Below are 19460 nucleotides of genomic sequence, written 5' to 3'. Positions count from 1 at the left end.
ATGGAGAAAGCAGACTACATTATATTACCATGTATCGCTATCTTCATCGGTTTCTGGCTCCTGGGAAACCTCGATCTATTCCAAAGACAGATATTTTGCATTCTATACATTGTTGAAGCCTGTCATGGCTGGAATCACTGGGTTGCTGTGAGTTTTGTGGGCTGTATGGCCATGTTCCAGAAGCATTCTCTCCAGATGTTTAACCCACATCTGTAGCAGGCATTCTCAGAGGTTGTGAGGTCTGTTGGAAACTAGGCAAGTGTTTCTCACTTCTGCAGGAGCCTACTGTATACCATGCATCTGTGGACAAGTCTACATAGGGACCACCAAACGTAGCACTGCCCAAACATGAATCAAGGAACATGAAAGGCACTGCTGACTATTTCAACCTGAGAGGTCAGCCATAGCAGAGCACCTGATGAACCAACCTGGAAACATCATGTTATTTGAGAACACATAAATGCTGGACCACTCTAACAACCACCATGTCAGACTACACAGAGAAGCCATTGAAATTCACAAGCATGTGGACAATTTCAACAAAAAGGAGGAAATTATGAAAATGAACAAAATCTGGCTATCAGTATTTTAAAAACTCTAAAATCACAACAGTAAATAAAGAGTAACACTCAAAAAACAGGGGAATTCCAGACAAAAAATAATCAGAACCAGCTAATCACCTCCCAACAAAGGATTCCCACAGGCAGGAAGCAGCCAACCCTTGAAGCTGCAAGGCTTTTCAATACTAATCAAGGTGGTCAACTGCAACATTCACACCTGCCTCAAGCAGACAAGAGTTCTTTCTCTGACCTTGGACATTCCACAGATGTATACATCTCACTTGCCTAGTTTCCAACAGACCTCACAACCTCTGAGGATGCTTGCCATAGATGTGGGCAAAACATCAAGAGGTAATGCAGTAAGGTATAGCCATACTGCCCAGAAAACTCACAGCAACCCATTTTGCATCCAGTTTGTAAAAAACAAAATTCTAGCGTGTTGTATCAAAAAAATAGCCTCCTTAAGCACAAACTGAAATTCAGCCTCATTTTTTCCCATCCTAGGAGTAGCTCATTGCCAATCAACCTTTACACAGGATCCTCAAAGCTCCTTTCTATTGCTCTACACTCAGACTCTGGACAAACCCATCTCACCTGCTGAATGTTTTAAGACAGACAGCTTTTCTGTCAGACTTGCAAACTGATTCTGGAAGGGACTGTCTCTGGCAAAATCTCAATTAGTGCTGGAGTATCGTTTACAATCAACAGAGCGGGAGACACATTTACCTCATAGTAGCCTCGGTCAAAGAAGTGATCCCTGAAGCTCTGGATGACTGTGGAGCGCACCTTGAAGATCCGGCTCAGGGTCTCCCCCCGAATCATCATGTGACGGTTGTTCAGCTGCACATCAACGTCGGACTCCTCATTGACCAGGTTATCGGCGCCTCCAGCTGGAGCCAGGCCAATGAGTTCCCAGAAGTCACAGCTCAGCTCATGGCCTCCCGAAGCCTGCGGGAATCCAACCACATTTGTGTTTTTGAAAGAGATGACACTTAAAAGAGATGGCAGCAGAAACACGGAGCCTTTCGTCACCAACTAGAGCTCACTATGAACAAGACACAGCTACTCAGGGAACCAGATCAACACTTGGAAAGTTATTTTGAAAAGGTGTGGGAGATGTGGCTAAGGAGAGATATTACAACCTCATCTATAAACATGGCAGGGCATAAAGCAAAAGGCAAAAATCATCAGCATAAAATCATAGTCTCATAACAAAAGAGAACAACATCATCAGCCAGGACTAATAACTCAACAAATGAAGTCTTATCCCCAAAAGAGGAGCTGTGGTGGCGCAATTAGTTAAAAGTGCTGGTTTTAACCTATAAATCCCTATATGGTTCCAGCCCAGTTTACCTGTCTGAATGTATTCTCCCCTATGAACCATCAAGGATATTAAGGTCTTCCAGAGAGGCCCTGCTCTCGGTCCCACCACCTTCGCAAGCGAGTTTGGTGGGAAAGAGAGCCAGGGCCTTCTCTGTGGTGGCCCCTCAGCTATGGAACTCTCTCCCAAGTGAGATTAGATCTGCCCCCTCCCTCTTGTCCTTCAGGAGGCTAGTGAAATCCTGGTTATGGAACGAAGCATTCCCAGAATAATGGCTGAAACTGGTTACAGACCAAAGTGAGTGACCACATATGTGGACTGAGTTGAACATGATTTTACCTTGGCAATTTGGTATATATGTATTTAATCTATATGTATTTTAATCTTGTATTGTTGTATGATGTTTTAACTTGTATTAGTAGCATTGAATCCTTGCTGTAAGCCGGTCTGAGTCCCTCTACGGAGGTGAGAAGATCAGAATATAAAAGTTTTAAATAAATAAATAAAATAAATAACCCTTGTGTCGGCTGAACTGTTGACCTGAAGGTCAGTGGTTCAAATCCGCAGGACAGGGTGAGCTCCCGTCTGTCAGCTCCAACTTCCCTTGTGTGGACACGAGAGAAGTCTCCCACAGGATGGTAACACATCTGTGTGTCCCCGTGGGCAATGACTCTGCAGGCAGCCAATTTTCTCACACCAGAAGCGACTTGCAGTTTCTTAAGTTTCACCTATTTTAAGTTGCTCCTAAATTAGCTCCTAAATTAGCTTCCAAATAATCACTATAGTTACTACTAGCTATTAAAAGGTGATATGACAGAAAAAAAATCATCAGTGTTTTTATTTCATTTTCAAAAACATGACTGCTCTTTCTCCCCACAATAAAACCTAGAGGGTATGTATGTGAGTAAAAAGGAACCTCAACCAATACTAGGGAACAGTTTACAAAAATGTGTCTCAGATGTACAAACATATGTTTAGGGGCCAATAGAAGTCACTGATATATACACCATAGAGCAAGTATACATTGGGTATTGGAGAATATATGAAAAAAAATCCATGAAACTCAAAAACTAGCACTCTTCTTTCAGGTTTTGCAGGGAGCTAGTTCTAGCTAAGTATATATTATGAGTTTTTACCAAAATAGCAAGCAATCCAGAAAACAAGGGCTTTAGAATGTGTCCTGGGAAAAAGAATCCACTCCGTCATGGTTCCTCATTAACATCAGTTAAGATGGTGTAAATCATACTGAGGAAATGAGAATATTTCTCAACTTGATAGTATTGCTTCCATACCTGTTCCTTGGGCACCCCCTACTGGTTTACATTTTTAAAATACATTAATTTGAAAATAGATCATTACATTCAATCTTCCACATTTGCTAGATTTAGGGGCAAAAAACCCTGTCAAAGTAAAAAACAAACTAAAAATTATTTTTGGACTATAACTCCCATGATGACCTCAGGGTTGCTGAGTTTGGAAAAGTGACTCTTCCAAGCTTTGGTAGAGTATTTTCTGATTGCACTAGATCAAACTGCAGATTTGAAAAATCACTCCTTCTTGTTTATGAAATGCTGTACAAAAGGAATGGAAACAGACAGTTCCCTTCTCTGCATGCAGTTCAATTTTGGGATAGGGCAGTCCACGAAAGAAAACAATAAAAATCTTGTCTTATTTTAGGATGACAGTGTCCAAACAAGATTTTAAAAGCAGACAGAAATGTACTGTGCATAATGACAGCTGGCACCTTCCATGTCAGAGAAGTGTCAATCCACACCAGATTTTCACCTGAACTTTAAATGAGCTATTTCGGAGTGTTGCACCTTAACCACAACTTTAAAGTTCAAAGTAAAGCCTGAAATGGATTCAAAGTAAAGCCAGGAATAGATTCATAGTAAAGGAATAGATTTATTGTGCCACTGAGATAGAAAAACAGCATTCTGCTACTGACTTTAAACAAGAGCTATGAGGGCCTGGTACTCACCTGTTTACCTTCTGGGACTAGGTTAAGGGTTCCATACACGGCAACAGTGCTCTCTGTTGAGAGGATGACTCCGTTGTAACACTGGCACTAATGGGAGAAGAGAGAAATCAACCTTACTGATGATTCCTATTTCGACCAAAGAAAATAATGTAGTCAGATAGAACCCAATGTGTGGGTCAGTTTGCATCCCCCTCCTTCTCCCAGTTCCTAGCACTGAGAAGACGTAATAGGCATCCTTTCCCAACATTGGTCACAGAATCAAAGTTGGAGGAGACTCCAAAGACCATCCAGTTCAACCCCCTACCATGTAGGAAAAGGCAATCAAAGCACTCCTGACAGATGGCCATCCTGTCTCTGCTTAAAAACCTTTAGAGGGGACTCTACCACACTCCGAGGCAGGATATTCCACTGCTGAATAGTTCTATCAGGGTATTCTTCCTAATGTTTACGTGGAATCTCTTTTCCTGCAGCTTGAATCCAGTGTTCTGTGTCCTATACAGTAGCAGCAGCAAACAAGTTTGCCCCTTCCTCAATGTGACATCCTCTCAAATGACTATCATGCCCATCTCAACCTTCTCTTTTCTAAGCTAAACATACTCATCTTCCTAAGCTGGTCTTCGTAGAGTTTGCCTTCCAGACCCTTCTCCTGGGGTCCTTTTGTTGGGAGAGTGGGCTTATTAACAAAATACCCTCCCCATAAATGTTCAGCAGAGTAACTTATTAGCACCAGCATGACCCAGCACCAGTAGCCCAAAGTGATTAAAAAAAAAAAAAAGCACAAACCAATGTTATCTCTTCTCCAGGAGGCTTTTCTTTATAGCAAAACAATAGCTATATACACCGGGACTGTAGCACAACTGACTGGATTAAGATCACTACCACATTAAGATGACTACTGACTGAAAGGTCATGAGTTCGAAGCAAGCCTGGGTCAGAGTGAGCTTCCAACCAAATTTGTTTAGCTTGCTGTTGACCTTTCCAGCCCGAAAGACAGTTACATCTATATCAAGTAGGAAATTTACGAGGCCATAAAAAATCTCCAGCAAGCATGCAAAGAATGAGGACGTACTTCATCAGTGTCACACATGGTCGGTGAAGGGACAGCTCCCCTGGTGGCCAGAATATCCTCAAGAAAAAGCTGGAATGTTAAATTGCCTCTGTGTCTGTCTATATATGTTGTGTGTCTATGGCATTGAATGTTTGCCATGTATATGTACATTGTAATCCACCCTGAGTCCCCTGCGGAGTGAGAAGGGCAGAATATAAATACTGTAAATAAATAAATAAACTCCTATTATTTACAAGAACAATTTCCACAACAGAAATAAAGTTCTTTACATTTCCTTCGATGCTTCCATGCTGAGCTTCTTTCTTATACAGAGCCTCCTCGCAACAAAATTACACAGGGGATTCACAGTAGCTTTACACACTCGACCTTCAACCTGGGGCTGCTTCTTTCACCGAAGCTTCTCACAGCAGGCCTACTTATACTCGGCCTTCACATAGTCTAAGGCAGGGGTCCTCAAACTAAGGCCCGGGGGCCGGATGCGGCCCTCCAAGGTCATTTACTTGGCCCTCGCTCAGGGTCAACCTAAGTCTGTAACGACTTGAAAGCACACAAAAACAACAACAATCCTATCTCATCAGCCAAAAGCAGGCCCACACTTCCCATTGAAATACGAATACGTTTATATTTGTTAAATTGTTCTTCATTTTAATTATTGTATTGTTTTTGAGTGATTTTTGCACTACCAATAAGATATGTGGTATGCACAGGAATTCATTCATGTTTTTTTCAAATTATAATCCGGCCCTCCAACAGTTTGAGGAACTGTGACCTGGCCCTGTTTAAAAAGTTTGTGGACCCCTGGTCTAAGGCCTACCTCCCACTGAGACTTTCTCTCACAGACTAAGGGCTATCTCACACTGTGATGCTTTCTCACAGACTGAGACTTGTCCCCCACTGAGGTTTACCTCAGACTGACTGCTACTAAGCTACAGATACACCTACTTATATAGAACTGCAGCTTTTGGTGAGTCATTGCATTTATTTAACCCTTTCAGTGCTTTACTCACATTTTTTGTAACTAAAAATACCTATTTAATTTTTAATATTTCTGATACCTTTTTATAATACACAGTTATAGCACTTTGATGCTAAATTTAATGCTATGGCTGCAACCTATAGAACTGCAGACTTTGTGGGAAATTTAGAAGAAAAGAAAAATGTTGTTGTTGTTCATTTGTTCAGTCATCTCCGAATCTTTGTGACCTCATGGACCAGCCCACGCCAGAGCTCCCTGTCGGCCGTCACCACCCCCAGCTCCTTCAAGGTCAGTCCAGTCACTTCAAGGATGCCATCCATCCATCTTGCCCTTGGTTGGCCCCTCTTCCTTTTGCCTTCCACTTTCCCCAGCATCATTGTCTTCTCTAGGCTTTGCTGTCTCCTCATGATGTGGCCAAAGTACTTCAACTTTGTCTTTAGTATCCTTCCCTCCAATGAGCAGTCGGGCTTTATTTCCTGGAAGATGGACTGGTTGGATTTTCTCGCAGTCCAAGGCACTCTCAGAACCTTCCTCCAACACCACAGTTCAAAGGCATCTATCTTCCTTCGCTCAGCCTTCCCTAAGGTCCAGCAAGAAAAATGGGTTCACCTAAAACTGTGGAGACCAAAATCCACTGATTGTGGTAATGTGAATGTGGCAGCTCTGTGTTTTGTTGATATGTGTATTTGTAATGTATACACTGAGTTAATTTAGATACTTTCACATTACTGCAATCAGTGGATTTTGGTCTCCACAAATTTAGAAGAAATTCAGAAGAGACTCAGTTGCTCTTTTCACCAGCAGACAAGTATACCTTTGAATTGTTCAGGAGGGCCTTTGGTTCTGAAATCATGTGGCAAAAGGGTGATTTTAGATTTCAGTAACCCATCCTATGTCAAAGTGAACATTGAAGGCATCTCCCCATAACTATTCTTTCATATTTTTCCTTTGTGCAAAAGTGGTCCCAGGTCTCTTAAAAGCAGAAGAGAAGTCAAAGGAAAGGAGGGGGTTTAACTTAGAAAAGAGAGAAATCAAGGGGCACAAAGAGGCAGGTTTGATACAGGGCAGAGAAAGCAGCTTACCAGATCATCCGACAAGACACACTGCAGATAGCCGGTGCCATCCCTTAACACAATGAACATCAAGTTTTTCCCTTGAGAATCAAAAGCAGAAAGTTAGGGCTTCAAAACATTTAATTCCCTTTTCTTCATTTCCACATCTTCAATCCTCTTCCCACAACCGTGAATAAATATTTTCTGTCCCGCAGCATTTTAAAGGCTACGTATTTGTTCATCCAGCAAAGTCCATCTCTTTCATAAGGGCCTCGTGGAATTGTCAGAAGAAGAAAAATGGAAAGGGACGACTCCTAAAACCATATTTGCATTAAAAGCCTTTCTATTAATGCTGTGATGCCCATGAAGGAAACTGAGGAAACCCATAATTGTAAAATGAAAATGACATAAAAAGATCTGCCATATTTTTGTTAATTTCCCAAGTTTATAGAAGAGAAAACCAAAATATGTTTTGCGGGGAAGAAGTATGTGAAAGACAAAATTTAAAAGGGTGTAATCTTTAAAGCAGTGGTTCCCAACCTGCGGTCTGTGGACCACCAGTGGTCCCCAAGAACGAAATGATGGTCCACGGCCTCACCATTACTACACCATTGCCTCAAAACCATGTGGCAACAAGAGTGACTGGTCTTACAAAACCCTCTTATAGTGCCAAGGCAATGGGGATGTAGGAAGGGTACTACACACAAAAGATTACTACTACCAAATCAGGTCTAGAGTATTAAATATGGTTTTCTGTGGGCGAGCAGATGGTGACAACTAGTTGGCATATGTTCTATATCAGAAACTAGAGATGATGTGGTCTATCCAATGCAATTATCTGAATCAGAACCCCAGATAACCAAACGGAATCTGAAGATGACCAAAAACTGATTTGTAACCCTTTTGGTACTAATTTTGGAGAGTGGTTGGACAGTCTTATCTTAAAATATGGTTTTATGTAAATTTTCAAAAACATTTAGCTTACTGATGCCTCAATTAATGTAATTTTATTGGTATCTATTTTTATTTTTGAAATGTACTAGTAGCTGCTGCATTTCCCACTCGGCTTATATTCAGGTCGGCTTATACTCGAGTATATAGGGTAGTTCTTACCTTGTCTGCGCAATCTATGGACCCATCCGAAAACCTTTACTCTCTCCCCTCTGTAGGCCTCTAGGGCACGGATTTTCACCTGTAAGAAGGAAAAAGAATGCTATTTATTTTCTTTAATAACATACCAGTGCATGAACATAGAACGCCCATCTAATATTAGATCAGTAATATCAAAGAGATTACCTTTTGCATGTAAACTATTGCTTACAATAGCCAAAGCCAGGTATTTTTCTTGGTTTGGTTTACAAAGGTCAAAACTCTAAATCTGTGCATGCTGCATTTTACTTCATTTGTACTACACAAATACAGAAGTGAATGGCAAAAGGACCAAGACATCAGATGTAGAAACTGCATTCAGTTTCTACATCAGGCAACATGCTCAACCTACATAGTAATTTTCAAATGTGGAAGATACTTCAAAATTCCCATTATTACCTTGCATTTTACTTTACATTTTAAGTGCTAGAAACTTATTGTTCAGGTGCTTTCTTCTGAGGCTGGGAGAATGCAACTTTGCAAGGTCACCAAGTGCATTTCTATGGCTAAGTGGCAATTTGAACCCTGGATTCTCAGAGTTCGAGCCCAACAGCCAAACCACTACACAAAATGAGCAACAGTGTTTGAAAGTCACCTAAGTATTCAGATATTCAATTTCACTCTTTGTAGTGCCAACTTTGTTTTCAAGGCTACAGCGTACACATTTTATAATAGGAGCAGGGAAAGTGTGGATTTCCACCCCTCCCCTCCCCAGGACAACATTCAGCCTTGATCATAGAATTGGAAGAGACCTCGTGGGCCATCCAGTCCAACCCCCTGCCAAAAAGCAGGACAATCACATTCATAGCACTCCCAATAGATGGCCATCCAGCCTCTATTTAAAAGCCTCCAAAGAAGGAACTTCCACCACATTCCAGGTCAGAGAGTTCCACTGCTGAACAGCTCTCACAGTCAGGAAGTTCTTCCTAATGTCCAGGTGGAATTTCCTTTCCTGTATTTTGAAGCCATTGCTTCATGTCCTAGTCTCCAGGGCAGCAGAAAACAAGCTTGCTCCCTCCTCCCTATGACTTCCCCTCACATATTTATACATGGCTATCATGTCTCCTCTTAGTCTTCTCTTCTGCAGGTGAAACATGTTCAGCTTTTTAAGCCGCTCCTCATAGGATTTGTTATTGTCTATGTTAGCTAATGCTGATGGAAGCTATAGTTCAAAACATCTGGAGGGCTTCATACTATATGTGTGAACCAAACCCATTTCTCAATAAAATCTGTAAAAACATCAGGCTAAGTTTAGAACGTCTTTTGGAGTATTTTACTCACACATTTGGGTTCTGGTAAGCTGGGATCTTTCGTGATGGTGATCTTCTTTGCCTCCTCCAAGTTCTTCTCACGTCTCAATAAGTCTTCTGCCTGTGGGTTGTTGATCAGGTAAAAAGTAGGTTTAAACAGGGCCTTTTGTTCAGTGCAGACTCGGAATAAAAGCATGTGGAGTGAAAGTGAGGCTCGATCTACACTGCCATATAATACAGTTTCAGAATGCAGATTAACTACATTGAATTGGATTATATGGCAATGTAGACTCATATAATCCAGTTCAATGCAGTCAATCTGCATTCTGAAACTGCATTATATGACAATATAGATCCAGCCCTAGAATCATTCAGACCAAGAGCATTCCTAACATTAATTTTCAGTGGAAAGTGCAGCATACCCAGATTATGATGAATGAATATCCTGCCAAATAGGATTTAAGGTGATTTCGTCCCAAGATGGAACTCAAAATAGTCAAGGTACAAAGAAGCCCAAGCTCAACAGACTACCAGGAGGCGCTGGGTTGTTGCAGGTTTTTTGGGCTATATGGCCATGTTCTAGAAACATTCTCTCCTGACGTTTCGCCTGCATCTATGGCAAGCATCCTCTGAGCATGCTTGCCATAGATGCAGGCGAAACGTCAGGAGAGAATGCTTCTAGAACATGGCCATATAGCCCGAAAAACCTACAACAACCCAGTGATTCGAGCCATGAATTTTTTTCTAAATTGTAGCTACTATGCTATTATTTTCTATGCTAGATAAAAAGAAAACCAATTAAATTATGCCACCTCTCACATAACCAAAGAAATATCATATCAAGACACATTCACATGACATCCAACTTGTCTTCAGGACACCAAGACTCATTTACATTGCATCCAACTTGTCTTCAGCATTATACATCACAGAAGAAGGGTGCCTTAATGTTCAATATCTTACCTCTTTCTTTTCTCTGGCTTCATTTTTCTGTTTTTCCCTCTGCCACAATTTTTTGACATTCTTGAACTGTGTCTTGGAAATAGTTTCCCATCTCTTGACATATTGAAAGAAAAGAAGGGATATTCATTTGCTTTGTCACAAAACAATGTTGACATCGACAACCTTTGCAAGTAAAGTCCTAAAAGGGTAAACTAGGGTAAACTTGCTTATCCAGATATGGCAGCCATTCATTGCTTTTGTAAATCATATATCTCAGGCATGGGCATACTTGGGCCCTCTGGGTGTTTTGGACTTCAACTCCTAACAGCCTCGGGCCCTTTCCTTTTCTTCTTCACACTGTAAGATTGTGGCACAGCTTGCTGAGTGTCAGCTGCATTAAGATCATTCTGACCAGAAGGTCATGAGTTCGAAGCCAGCCCGGGTCGGAGTTTGTGTCCAACCAATTGTGTAGCTTGTTGTCGACCTTTGCAACCCGAAAGACAATTGCACCTGTCAAGTAGGAAAATTAGGTACCACCTATGTGTGGGGAGGCTAATTTAACTAATTTATGAGGCCATAAAAAGACTCCAGCAAAAAGCACTCCAGCAAAGCATGCGGGAAATGTGGAAGTACTTCATCAGTGTCGCAGATGGACGATGAAAGTGACAGCTCCCCTGGCGGCCAGAAAAAGTTAAATAGCCTCTGTGTATGTCTATATACGTTGTATGTCTAATTGGCATTGAATGTTTGCCATATATGTGTACATTGTAATCCACCCTGAGTCCCCTGCGGGGTGAGAAGTGTGGAATATAAATGCTATAAATAAATAAAAATAAAAATAAATGTTACACAACCTGGTCATCTTTCTGTGAGTCCACGTAGATAGTAGGAAAGGGTTCCTTTCCTACAGATAGCAAAGCCTTAGAAAGAAAGAAAATGATAGAAGTTAGGTCATATACCATTGCTCCTAAAGGGATAATACTGGTTGCTTAAAAAAAAGTTCCCCAAATCACTGACATTGCACTTAAATTATCCTTATTTTGACATGACAAAGAGGCATGACAACTCTGACGTGCATACATGGAGACAAATTCAATAGATGAACATTTGATGTAAAAGTGGACAATGTTTAAATGGCTGTGATTCGTCCCTGCACCCACGTTTTTCTCGCTGCCATAAAAAGCTTAGGGAGCGCCCAGTTTACAGATTTTGTACATTAAACAAGAGCAAGACATCACCTGCAAATGCAAACAATGAGTGAACAAAGGAACCTTCTGCCACTGGACAGAGGAAGAAGGGAAGCTAGGCAGCAGGACTACTTCCAATTTCAATAGCAAATGAATCAGACATGTCAACTGTTGGAATTCAACCCCACACTGCCTAAGTCTCAAGCCCTCAACGAGGATAGTTAAGATCTAAAAACTTGGCTCTTCTGATGTGCCTTCGGAGAGTGACCGCTCAATCCACCTGGTTGTTTCCACCTACAGTTGTTCTCAGAATAAACCACTTTTCCCTGTCCTCTATAAAGGCCAAATCCCATTGCTCCTCTTTCTCGGGCTCCTCTTTTATAAATGCACTTTTTATTCCTATCCCACCCAGGGTTTTAACCTTTCATACATTTGGCCCACCATTTGTGTTCGATTTTATTATGTCATTTTATATTGTTTATTTTATTTGTTATTTTATATATTTTGTTATGATGTATTCCCTTGTTATTTTGTGTTTCATTATGTTGTATTATTTTGGGCTTGGCCTCCTGTTAGCTGCCCTGAGTTCCCTTTGGGGAGATGGTGGCAGGTTATAAAGATGATGATGATGATTATTATTATTATTATTAATTTAGTATAGGCTGTGGGAGTTCCCTTCCCCCATGTCTCTGGCAAGACAGTTGGAATATATCTACTTTCATATACTTCAGCTCTCATTCAGATTGTTTGTTTAAATAATAATAATAATAATAATAAACGTTATTTAATACCCCGCCACCATCTCCCCAATGGGGACTCAGGGTGGCTACCATGAGGCCAAGCCCAACAGTATATTACAATAAAGTAAAACTAAAACACAATAACAACACAGTAAAATACATACAACATATGAGTACAAAAATGATAAAGCAAAGTCATACACAATAAAATAACATAACATAACAATGAGCGGGCCGCATGTGCAAGATAAAAACTAAGACACTAAAAATACTAAAATCAGGATGAGATAGGGATGGAGCAGATTGTTTGTGGAGGAGAAACTAATAAAGGAACTGGATCATAAATATAGACCTTCATACAGGTCGGAAAATATACTCTGGGACAAAAACCATTGAGGGGGAGCAACTATGTATGATAATATGGCTACTCTCTAAAAGCGCATCGGAAAAACCAGGTTTTGAGATCCCTCTTGAAAATTTCTAAGGTGGGGATATTTTTAAAATGGATACTTTTCTACTGTAAGCCTTTTTTAAACCTGACTTCTGTTTCTTACATCTGTGTATGTGCTGTGTGCTTTGAGATCTCTCTCTGCTTGTGTGTCAGGACAGATGTAGTGATTGGCGTTTTTTCCCTCTCTTTGAAACCTTAGAAGAGATGGGTGTTAGAGTAGCTCAGACCTAGTTCTTTACTATTAAGAAATGCAGTTATGGTTTATTATTATAAATAAATCTTTTGTGATTTTTAAGATTGGACTCTGCATCTTTACCTGCCTAAGCTCTAAATTCTTTAGTCACATCACACGGCACTTCACGCTTTGCTTGCTAATGAGCTGATGCTCGACTTTTGTCTCCTGTTTGTTTTTGGATGCTCTGCTGTATATTTTAGGGTAGTTTTCCCTAACATCAACTGCCTATCATTCCCAAGGAAATCCCTACAATTTTTCAAAATCTGTCATAGCCATTATCCATGGTGGCTGAGGATTCTGGGAGATGTTGTCCAAAAAAACCCAACATTCCCAAACCTGTTTGGTCTAACTAGTCAAACTGATCTCTCCCCTCTCGCTACTTTTTCATTTCCATTTTTCCTCTGTCTCTTTAAGATATAAAAATGAGAAATGGGCTGACAACACATCGCCATTCAATCTGTGGTACCTGCCCATGAAAAATAAATTTTATTTATTTAAATTGATTGATTTAGGAACTTCAGAACACTTTTGCCCCTGGCGTACACTCCCTCCTTATATGAAAGCCTGTTTTTATAACCCTGTTTTTTTCTTGAGCTCTCCCTTGCAAATTTGCTCCTCTTTTAGCTCTTCCTGAGTTTTAGTATTTTGACATGCACATGCTCACTGTCACTGTGTTTATGGATATTGCATTTGTATATTGCTTATTGTATTCATATGTTTTTTTTTTATTTTATTGTGCTATTGCTTGCGTTTTGGTTTTTATTTTACTGTAATTTGTTGTTTGGGCTTGGCCTCATGTAAACCGCCCCGAGCCCCCGATGGGGAGATGGTGGCGGGGTATAAATAAAGTTTATTATTATTATTTGTCTGGAAAATGGGAGCAAACAATAAAATATAAGTTGATCATGTATAGACTTTACTATATCATACAATTAGATGTTCATCTGAGCACAAATAACACAAATTGATTTTTTAAAAAGGTACCCGCAAAGCAGTTTTGAAAGGTTTTTCCTGCGTTCCATCTCCTGCAGCATCATTTCCTTCTCGATCAGAGACATAGACTTCGCCTTTAAAAAAGTACATGTACATAATTGGTATTCCTTAGTTTTATAGCTCACACTCACAATCAAACAAACACAAAGAGAAAAGTTTTAATTTAAATCAAAGATGGCTGAACATAGTTCCGTATGTATTGCACCAGGATTGTGGCGCAGCTGGCTGAGAGTCAGCTGCATTAAGATCACTGCTGACTGAAAGGTCATGAGTTTGAAGCCCGCCCGGGTCGAAGTGAGCTCCCGACCAAAATTGTGTAGCTTGTTGTCAACCTTTGCAGCCCGAAAGACAGTTGCATCTGTCAAGTAGGAAAATTAGGTACCACTTTGTGGGGAGGCTAATTTAACTGATTTACGAGGCCATAAAAATCTCCAGCAAGCATGCAAAGAATGAGTAAGCAACAGCTCCCCTGGTGGCCAGAAGCTGGAATGTTAATAGCCTCTGAGTGTCTGTCTATATATGTTATGTGTCTATGGCATTGAATGTTTGCCATGTACATTGTAATCCGCTCTGAGTCCCCTGCGGGGTGAGAAGGCGGAATATAAATACTGTAAATAAATAATAAATAAATCTCTGACTAATTTGCAGTGGGACAAAAACAAGGAACATCACTAGATGAAAAATGTCTGCTATGATTAGCTAAATGTCATTTGAAGAGGAAAACTATTACTTAAGTTTATGTTCTACCTAAATATCAAATGAAAGCACCACTTCAGTTAACTTAGCCATAGATTTTCTCTGTAAAATTAACACAGTGTCAATATTTATAATTTATGGTGCATAAATTCCTCATGTTCAGATGGAATCTCCTCTCTTCAAACTACAAGAGAGGAGATTCCATCTGAACATGAGGAAGAACTTCCTGACTGTGAGAGCCGTTCAGCAGTGGAACTCTCTGCCCCGGAGTGTGGTGGAGGCTCCTTCTTTGGAAGCTTTTAAACAGGGGCTGGATGGCCATCTGTCAGGGGTGATTTGAATGCAATATTCCTGCTTCTTGGCAGGGGGTTGGACTGGATGGCCCATGAGGTCTCTTCCAACTCTTTAATTCTATGATTCTATAACGGACACCTTTCTATCTTTATGGGGGGGGGGGGGTCCAAACCATAATTGGAGATAGGGGGTATTTTATTCAATTTGCATAAAAGCAAAAGCCTTCCAACCTTAAGGGGCACCTGCCAGCCCTATAAAGGACAAGCTTTCTGGCTCTCATACAAGAGACATCCCTTATGACAAGGAACACCATCTCGTTAAGCTTGGCTCAAGGGCTGGATGGCTATCTTACCCCATAGCACTAATGTAGGAGGTTGGACTAGATCAGGCATGGCTAAACTTAGGCCTTCCAGGTGTTTTGGACTTCTACTCAGCTTAAGCAGCTGAGGGGAGAAAGAAAAGAGCCAGAGCCTGTTAGGAATTGTGGGATTTGGAGGGCCCAAGTTTGCCCATGCTTGGACTAGATAGTCTTTGCAGACCCTCTATGATTCTCAACAGAAGACAAGAAGCTTGAAACTCCCAATCCACAGGAGCACCTATATAGTGGACTACATAGCATAAAAGACACCAAGTTAGTGACTTTTGTAACATCCACTGAAACAAACTAGTCACCCAGCAAACATGCACTAATTGGAATTCCCCGAATTGAAAGAGAAACGGAAACTATTGTGAAATCTGAACGGCAGGGAAAACACCCATTGCATGGCTTCCCTGTGAGCAATCCTACAGCATCCAAGAACCTTTTTCTAAGGAGATTTTTTTTTCTGGAGAGCTTTCACATCCAGGGCAGAAGAAGATATGGATGGCATACCATTATATTCTTAGTTGTACACATTAGAAACAAATCTTTACCATCTATCAGTACACTAGCAAAAAGAAGGAGAGATCTGCACATACAGGATGTTTCAATAATGTATACACTTTTTATAGCTAGTAGTAACTATGGTGATTATTTGGAAGCTGATCTTTTTTCATGTCAGGAGGAACTTGAGAAACTGCAAGTTGCTTCAGGTGTGAGAAAGTTGGCCCTCTGCAAGGATGTTGCCCATGGGACACACTGATGTTTTGATGTGTTACCATCCTTGTGGGAGGCTTCTCTTATGTCCCGCATGAGTAGCTGGAGCTGACAGAGGGAGCTCAACCTGCTCTCCCCACATTCGAACTGCTGACCTAGTGGTCAGCAGCCCTGTAGACACAAGGATTTAACCCACTGCACCACAGGGGGGCTCTGCATGTGGAAACTACTCCTGTGGAGTGAAGGAAAGGCATATTATGTATGTGTATGCATATTCTGCCTTTCCCCCAATGCAGGGAGTGAATACTATGGGTGGGGAACACATGATGCATTCATGTATTTATATTCCCCCTTTTTTCCAATAGAGAGGAGGAATACTGTGGGTGGGGAACACATGATGCATGCATGTACAAGTAGAGTCTCGCTTATCCAACATAAACAGGCCAGCAGAATGTTGGGCAAGTGAAAATGTTGGATAATAAAGAGGGATTAAGGAAAAGCTTATTAAATGTCAAATGACATTATGATCTTACAAATTAAAAGCCAAAACATCATTTTTACAACAAATCGAAAGAAAAAGCTGTTCAATACACAATAACATTATGTAGTAAGGAACCCCCGGTGGCGCAGTGGGTTAAACCAGTGAGCTGCTAAACTTGTTGACTGAAAGGTCGCGGGTTTGAATCCGGGGAGCGGCGTGACCTTCCGCTGTCAGCCCCAGCTTCTGCCAATCTAGCAGTTTGAAAACATACAAATGTGAGTAGATCAATAGGTACCGCTCCAGCAGGAAGGTAATAGTGCTCCATGCAATCATGCTGGCCACATGACCTTGGAGGCGTCTACGGACAACGCCGGCTCTTTGGCTTAGAAATGGAAATGAGCACCAACCCTCAGAGTTGGACATGACTGGACCTAATGTCAGGGAAAACCTTTACCTTAACCTATACTTACTGTATTTACGAATTTAGCACCAAAACATTGTAATGCATTGAAACAGCTGTGTGTGGGCATTGAAACAGCTGTGGGTGGGAAGATAACTACATGCATGATACATGCATGTATTTATATCCCCCCCCCCTTTTTTCCAATAGAGAGAATGAATACTGTGAGTGGGGAACATATGATACCTGCATGTATTTATATTCCCTCCTTTTTTCCAATAGAGAGTATGAATACTGTGAGTGGGGAACATATGATACATGCATGTATTTATATTCCCCCCTTTTTTTCCAATAGAGAATGAATACTGTGAGTGGGGAACACATGATACATGCATGTATTTATATTCCCCCATTTTTACAATATACATTTTTACAAAACTGTGGGTGGGGAACACATGATACATGCATGTATCTATATCCCCCCTTTTCCAATAGAGAATGAATACTGTGGGTGGGAAACACATGATACATGCATGTATTTATATTCCCCCGCCTCTTTTTCCAATACAGAATGAACTCTGTGGGTGGGGAACACATGGTGTATGCATGTATTTATACCCCCCCTTTCCAATTGAGAATGTTTTCTGTGGGTGGGGAACACATGATACATGCATGTATTTATATCCCCCCCCTTTTTCCAATAGAGAATGAATACTGTGGGTGGGAAACACATGATACATGTATGTATTTATATCCCTCTTTCCAATAGAGAGAATGAATACTATGGGTGGGAAACACATGATACATGCATGTATTTATACCCCCCCCTTTCCAATTGAGAATGTTTTCTGTGGGTGGGGAACACATGATACATGCATGTATTTATATCCCCCCCTTTTTCCAATAGAGAATGAATACTGTGGGTGGGAAACACATGATACATGCATGTATTTATATCCCCCTTTCCAATAGAGAGAATGAATACAATGGGTGGGAAACACATGATACATGCATGTATTTATATCCCCCTTTCCAATAGAGAGAATGAATACTATGGGTGGGAAACACATGATACATGCATGTATTTATATCCCCCTTTCCAATAGAGAGAATGAATACTATGGGTGGGAAACACATGATACATGCATGTATTTATATCCCCCTTTCCAATAGAGAGAATGAATACTATGGGTGGGAAACACATGATACATGCATGTATTTATATCCCCCTTTCCAATAGAGAGAATGAATACTATGGGTGGGAAACACATGATACATGCATGTATTTATATCTCCCCTTTCCAATAGAGAGAATGAACACTATGGGTGGGGAACATATGACACATGCATGTATTTATATCCCCCTTATTCCAATAGAGAATGAATATTGTGAGTGGGGAACACATGGTGCATGCATGCATTTATATTCTTCTTTATTTTCCATTACAGGACCTTAGTATAACCTCCAATGACATTCCACATAAACAAATATTTAAAGGTTGGGGAAGGGAATGTCCTTACAAGCTGATTCCCTCAAAGGTCTTCCAATGAATGGGAGTGGATGCTCCCCGCCCCCAAAAACCCATCCCACCCAGGAAGGAAAAAGCCAGACGGGCTCTTTGCAGACTCACTCAGGCCCAGCCCGGCCGCCTTTTCGATAATCACGGCAGACATGGCTCCAAAGGGTCCTGGCCTCCGAGGGTGATGCTGCTGCTGCTCCCTCCTTTGCAGGCCAGTTGCATCAGCCGCGCGCGCGCCTCTCTGCCGCAAAGCGACGCTTCCCCGGGAATTGCTGCTGCTGCTGTGCTGCAAGGAGCCGACTGCGCGTGCGTCGTCGAGGCGCGCGCCGCCCTCCTGGCTTACTCAGCTGCCTTTCATTGGATAGGGAAGCCGGAAAGAGAGGCACCTTCCTGCTTCCTAAAAAGTGTCACCGCCCCTTTAAATGTATTGGTTTTACAGGTGCCGGTAGAGGTGACACTTCTGTGCATTGCATCAGCCGTTTGGGAACCCAACAGGGTTTGGGAAGGAGCATTCACACATTGCAGTATTTAGACATGGGCTAACTTTGGCCCGCCTGGTGTTTTGGACTCCAACTCCCACAATTCCTAACAGCCTACCGGCTGTTAGGAATTGTGGGGGTTGGAGTCCAAAAACACTTGATTTCAGAAACAATATTGTAGGTTGTTCTAGGTTTTTCGGGTTATATGGCCACGTTCTAGAAGCATTCTGTTCTGGAACAGCAGTTCCAGGAGCTCCATTTTTTACTTCTTTGAATTAAATGTCTGTTTGCAATCCCAGGCTTGGGATTTTGCAGCAGGGTGGCTTCTTGTTATAGTTTGCAATCATAGGGCAAGCCAACTGTCAATAATAGTTAGGATCCCTGGTTCCCCCCCCCCCCCCTCTGGGTTTTTTGGAGGGAAGGGGCCATTTTGCAGTTAGTCTCAAAAAGGAAGTCTATGCAGAGGATATATACAGATGTCCTCCTGTACAAAGGCTTCGTCCCTTAAGACTTTCTGGGGGAGAACAGTCTTGAGAGCCTCTGAAGATTCCCAAGGGTCCCGGGGAAACAGCCTTACAGCCCTGAGGAATTCCGGAGGGAATAACAGCT

General features: G+C 41.4%; 1 protein-coding gene across 2 annotated transcripts in view; it reads right to left on the bottom strand.

Moving 5' to 3' along the window:
• Positions 1 to 18695, bottom strand: part of NARS1 (asparaginyl-tRNA synthetase 1) — a 41396-nt gene extending 22701 nt beyond the window's left edge. The window contains exons 1-9 of one of the 2 annotated variants that reach the window (XM_067464649.1): positions 18479 to 18695; positions 13898 to 13975; positions 11155 to 11220; positions 10322 to 10414; positions 9390 to 9479; positions 8073 to 8151; positions 6990 to 7060; positions 3863 to 3949; positions 1287 to 1508 (exon numbers count right to left, since the gene is read on the bottom strand). In XM_067464649.1, coding sequence (XP_067320750.1) covers positions 1287 to 1508; positions 3863 to 3949; positions 6990 to 7060; positions 8073 to 8151; positions 9390 to 9479; positions 10322 to 10414; positions 11155 to 11220; positions 13898 to 13975; positions 18479 to 18526 — 834 coding nt within the window. In that variant the 5' untranslated portion in view covers positions 18527 to 18695. Of the gene's footprint in view, positions 1 to 1286; positions 1509 to 3862; positions 3950 to 6989; positions 7061 to 8072; positions 8152 to 9389; positions 9480 to 10321; positions 10415 to 11154; positions 11221 to 13897; positions 13981 to 18478 lie in introns of both variants that reach the window. The other variant, XM_060761317.2, reaches the window with a different exon arrangement.
• Positions 18696 to 19460: the final 765 nt, after the last annotated feature.

The sequence above is a fragment of the Anolis sagrei genome, chromosome 2 (genome assembly GCF_037176765.1).
Source record: "Anolis sagrei isolate rAnoSag1 chromosome 2, rAnoSag1.mat, whole genome shotgun sequence".
In the NCBI taxonomy this organism is placed as follows: domain Eukaryota; kingdom Metazoa; phylum Chordata; class Lepidosauria; order Squamata; family Dactyloidae; genus Anolis; species Anolis sagrei.
Note: the sequence above shows the minus strand (reverse complement) of the source record. Positions and strands in the feature narration are given on the sequence as shown.